The sequence below is a fragment of the Prionailurus viverrinus genome, chromosome D1, assembly GCF_022837055.1.
Source record: "Prionailurus viverrinus isolate Anna chromosome D1, UM_Priviv_1.0, whole genome shotgun sequence".
NCBI lineage: Eukaryota > Metazoa > Chordata > Mammalia > Carnivora > Felidae > Prionailurus > Prionailurus viverrinus.
Window position 1 is genome coordinate 69,597,462 of NC_062570.1, and position 5,320 is coordinate 69,602,781.

At 57.7% G+C, this 5,320-nt stretch overlaps 1 protein-coding gene across 1 annotated transcript; it reads left to right on the plus strand.

Annotated features, from left to right (window-relative positions):
* Window positions 1–3,021: 3,021 nt before the first annotated feature.
* On the plus strand, window positions 3,022–4,880 carry RASSF10 (Ras association domain family member 10). The gene has a single exon (XM_047824256.1). It carries the CDS (start codon window positions 3,282–3,284, stop codon window positions 4,785–4,787), a length of 1,506 nt encoding a protein of 501 aa, XP_047680212.1. The 5' UTR covers window positions 3,022–3,281; the 3' UTR covers window positions 4,788–4,880.
* Window positions 4,881–5,320: the final 440 nt, after the last annotated feature.

Below are 5,320 nucleotides of genomic sequence, written 5' to 3' on the forward strand. Positions count from 1 at the left end.
ATATGACAATCCTCTAAAGAGCCTTTTTGCCTCTCATCCTCCCCCGCCCACTGTCACCCCCAACGCAAACAGAGTGATTTTTTCAAATGAGAAGATCATGTTACGTTCTGTGGTCGGCAGAAGTCTAAGAGGGCCCTATGATCTCCATCACTCTGGTGTTTCTCTGGTGATTATGCTAGGTTACACGGCAAAAGGAATTCCGCAGATATAGTTAAGGCTACTAATCAGTCAACCTTAAACACAGGGAAATGATCCAGGTGAATCTACCTGATGAAGTGAGCTCTCTAAAAGTAGAGAGTTTTCTCCAGCAAGTAGAAGGGCAAGTCACAGAGACTCAAATTCAAGGAGGTTTCCCAAGGATTCAACATGCGGTCGCTGGCCTGAAGATGAAGAGGGTCACGTGGAAAGGACCTAAGGAGGGCTTGCAGGAGTGGACAGTGAGCTCCAACCAACAGCCAGCAAGGAAACAGGGCCCTCCCTCCTCCAACTGCAAGGAACTGGATTCTACCGACAACGTGAGTGAGCTTGGAAATGGGTTCCTTCCCAGAGCCTCCAGATGAGAGCTCAACCCAGCCAACGCTTTGCCAGTAGGCTCGGGAGACTATGCGCAGGGAAGCCAGCCATCCTATACTGGGTTTTTGACTTCCAGAACTACAAACTAATAACTGCGTGTTATTTTAAGCCACTAAATTTATGGCGATTTGTTCCACAGCAATAGAAAACTAATACACCCCCTAGCTTCTAACCCTCCAATAAAACACCCACCGTGGACTTGCCACGTCTCGGCATCGAAACCTTATCACAGTCCTATTAGGTGGGTATGTTATTATCATGATTTCACCGATGAAGAAACTGAGTCTTAGAGAGTTGAAATACTTTTCCTAAGCTTACTGAGCTACTAAGTGTCAGGGTTGAGATGTTTTTGCTCAGCCAGTCTGAACTCATAATGCATACCCTGTGGCCTCTCACTACCCTTATGGTAGGTTCACCTCTCTTCCTGATGGACTCCTGTTCACTCATCCAACCTCATTATTTTTTTTTAATGTTATTTATTTTTGAGAGAGAGGTGGGGGGGGGGCAGAGGGAGGGAGGGGACATAGGATCCTAAGCAGGGCTCTGTGCTGACAGCAGAGAGACTGATGGGAGGCCCAAACTCACGAACCCATGAGCGAATGACCTGAGCCAAAGTCGGCTGCTTAACCAAGCCCCTAGATGCCCCTCATCCAACCTCTTTCTTTGACACTACTCTCACTTCAGATCCTTGTAGCCGGAGTAACAGCCACACCACCACACTCTCTATTCCTTGACTTTGCACATATGGCTCCTTTTTTTTTTTTTCAATATATGAAATTTATTGTCAAATTGGTTTCCATACAACACCCAGTGCTCATCCCAAAAGGTGCCCTCCTCAATACCCATCACCCACCCTCCCCTCCCTCCCACTCCCCATCAACCCTCAGTTTGTTCTCAGTGTTTAAGAGTCTCTTCTGCTTTGGCTTTCTCCCACTCTAACCTTTTTTTTTTTCCTTCCCTTCCCCCATGGGTTTCTGTTAAGTTTCTCAGGATCCACCTAAGAGTGAAAACATATGGTATCTGTCTTTCTGTGTATGGCTTATTTCACTTAGCATAACACTCTCCAGTTCCATCCACGTTGCTACAAAGGGCCAGATTTCATTCTTTCTCATTGCCACGTAGTACTCCATTGTGTACATATGGCTCCTTCTGCCTGGGATGCCACCTGCCTCCTCCCTCGGGTTTTTCTTTGGCTGACCTAAATGGTGCTTTTGGCCTTGCTTAAGATGCTATTTCCCCGGGGGGAGGGGGGGGGACGTCTTCCTTGGCTCTCCCAGGCTGGGTAGATACTATCCCAGCATTCCCCTAGCACCTCATACCTCCCTTATCAGAGCACAGAAGCCGCTGTGTTCAACACTCCACTCAGCGGGGCTCTTCACTAGATTGTGAGCTCCTTGCTGGCCAAGACTGTGCTTTGTTCATCACCAAAGTCCTAGCACAGTATCTGGAGCCAGTGGGTACTCAATAAATATTTACCAAGTGAATGAATAAAAGTACTTTATTCAGGAGGCAATGGCAGTCATCCAAGGTCTTGACGCAAGGGAGTGACCTTATCAGACCCGTGCTTACAAGGACAAGCTGAGGCCAAGTCTTGCACGCAAAGGACCACCCTCATCAACATCTGAGGATGAAGAAGTTCATTCACATTGTGGTCTTGGACTTCTTGAGCTGGGAAACTTGGCTCTTCTGTCTTCCTGACTACATCTGGATACTGGATACGCCAGAAACGGTCACGGTCATGGCTAGTGTTCTCCTACGGAGGTGGAAAAAAGCTCGCGACTGGGGTCGAGGGTCTCGAAATCCCACTAGAATTAGGCGCCGCCTGCCAATACGGCTGTGAGAAGCCACCGCAATATGGGGAGCCACGACGCTGTCCATGCGGGGAAACTGGAGCCAGCCTCCGGAGAGCCCACTCAGGCCTAGCCCTCTCTATCTCCACGGAGCGCACAGTCCGCGTACCTCTCCTTAAATATGCAAATATTGCTTCCTGACGAGTAGGGCTGGAAGGCCTTCCGCATTAAAGGCTGCGCTTACTGCTCCCAGCTGGAGGTCAAGTGATGGGGTCAGAAGAGTCTCCAGTTGAGACGCTGCGCGTCTCGGTTTCCTCGTCTGCGCAAAGGACACTCCCCAGACGACGAGGCCTTGAAGGACCAAGGGGCGCCGGGAAAGGTGAGAAAGTCAAGATGCGTACAGGTAGCTCTACACGCAAAGAGAGGAGCCAGTGGGCCGAGGGAGAGGCAGCGGAACAGAGCGGCGAGTCCGCGAAAGGGGCCGGGATTCCCGTGGCGGGCAGCGCGAGAGGGGGGCGGACTCGGCTCCCGGGAGGGGCGAGGCAGCGAGGGGCGGGTCCGGGCGCCGCGCCTCCCGCGCTCCGGCCGCGGATCTGGGCGCTGGGGGCGGGCGGGGGAGGAGCCACGTGGGGAGGAGCAAAACCTGGAGGCCCCGGGAACCTTGGGCAGAGCCAGAGCGGCGGGAGCCCGATCCCGGGCGCACTGCCCAGGAAGAGCGCGCCGTCCGGGCCGAGCACGGCCTCGGCCATTCCAGCCTGCGTCGGCCCTTGCGTTCGGTGCGCAACCCGGGAGGAGGGCCAGTGCGGACCGGGCGAGGGTCCCAGGCTCCTAAACTGTCCCAGAGCTGCCGGGCTGCCCGCCGTCGCTGCCGCCCCACTGGGGCCCAGCCCGACCCGCCACCTGCGTCCCGGCTGCACCATGGATCCTTCGGAGAAGAAGATATCGGTGTGGATCTGCCAGGAAGAGAAGCTGGTGTCTGGTCTCTCCCGCCGCACCACCTGCTCGGACGTGGTTCGGGTGCTGTTGGAGGACGGCTGCCGGCGGCGACGGAGGCAGCGGCGGGGCCGGCGGCGGGGAACGGCCGGCGACTCTCCAGGCCGGGAGGAGCTTCGGGAACTCCTGGACGAAGACGAGGAGGACGACGACGAGGCGCTGCCGCAGGGCATGCTGTGCGGGCCCCCGCAGTGCTATTGCATCGTGGAAAAGTGGCGGGGCTTTGAGCGCATCCTGCCTAACAAGACGCGCATCTTGCGCCTCTGGGCCGCCTGGGGCGACGAGCAGGAGAATGTGCGCTTCGTGCTGGTGCGCAGCGAGGCGTCACTACCCAACGCGGGCCCCCGCAGCGCCGAGGCGCGAGTTGTGCTCAGTCGCGAGCGCCCCTGCTCGGTTCGGGGCATCCCCGCGCGGCCCAGCCTGGCCATGACCCAGGAGAAGCAGAGGCGGGTCGTGCGCAAGGCCTTCCGCAAGCTGGCCAAGCTCAACCGGCGGCGCCAGCAGCAGCCGTCGTCGCCCTGTTCGTCTACGTCGTCTTCCACCGCCTCGTCCTGCTCGTCGCCGCCGCGGGCCACCGAGAGCGCATCCGTGGAGCGCATGGAGACTCTGGTGCATCTGGTGCTCTCCCAGGACCACACCATTCGTCAGCAGGTGCAGCGGCTCCGGGAGCTGGATCGCGAGATCGATCGCTACGAGGCCAAGGTGCACCTGGACCGCATGAGGCGACACGGAGTCAACTACGTGCAGGACACCTACTTGGTGGGCGCAGGCATCGAGGTCGACGGGCCCAGCCCGGTAGAGGAGCCCGAGGCGGCGGTGGCGGCGGCGGCGCCCCTGGACGGCGAGGCGCAGGCGGCCGCGCTGGAGGAGCTGGCCCGGCGGTGCGACGACCTGCTGCGGCTGCAGGAGCAGCGGGCCCAGCAGGAGGAGTTGCTGGAGCGCCTCTCAGCCGAGATTCAGGAGGAGCTGAACCAGAGGTGGATGCGGAGGCGCCAGGAGGAGCTCACCGCGCGGGAGGAGCCCCTGGAGCCTGATGGTGGCCTCGACGGCGAGCTGCTGCTGGAGCAGGAGAGGGTCAGGACGCAGCTCAGCACCAGCCTCTACATCGGGCTCCGGCTCAACACGGACCTGGAGGCCGTTAAGTCGGACTTGGATTACAGCCAGCAGCAGTGGGACAGCAAGGAGCGCGAGCTGCAGGGCCTCCTCCAGACTTTGCACACGTTGGAGTTGACGGTGGTCCCCGATGGGACTGTCGGCTCTGGCGGACCCTCCCGGGAACCGCGGCCTCAGGGCTGCGCGGAGATGTGGGTGGACCAGGCCCGCGGACTGGCCAAGAGCTGTCCTGGCAACGACGAGGACTCGGATACCGGGCTGAGCTCCATGCACAGCCAGGACTCGGACTCGGTGCCCGTGTGCGAATCTCTTGTGTAAGAGGTGTAGACCACGCTTCTCCCTTCCTCGAAGAAAGCAGTGGCCTTGGCCGGCTCAGGGACTCGAAACCAGGCAGGGGGTGGGCGGGGGAGCTCCTGCCAGGTAGCATTGCTCTTCGCGGGGCGGGGGGAGGGCTGGCGACACCCGCCAGGCCAGGGAGTGTGGAGGGGGTGCGGGACGGGGAGGCCCGGAGGAGGCAGGCGGGTCTCCATTCCAAGCTCTTTTAGGGGAAGGAAGGAGGGAGGAGGTGAGAAAGTCCCGTATTGGAAAACAGTTGCCCCAGGGAAACTGACGTGGTCCGAACCCATTTTCAAAAAAAGAAAAAGAAAAAGTATTATGGAGATTTCAGCAATCTTCTGTATGGGAAGGACTGATGGCAGCTAGTTTGTGGCATAAAGTGCTTTTAAAAGAAACTCTTGGATGAGAAGGAAATTCCTTGAATGTTAATTGTGACTGTGAACGTGTTAAAACTAGCCAAAGAGCACTGGTGTTCGTCTCAGCCTTGCTTACATCTCTGATAAAACCCACAGGCA

Excerpts from the sequence above, each read along its gene's own strand:
- RASSF10 (XM_047824256.1), top strand. The coding sequence starts at position 3,282 with ATGGATCCTTCGGAGAAGAAGATATCGGTGTGGATCTGCCAGGAAGAG.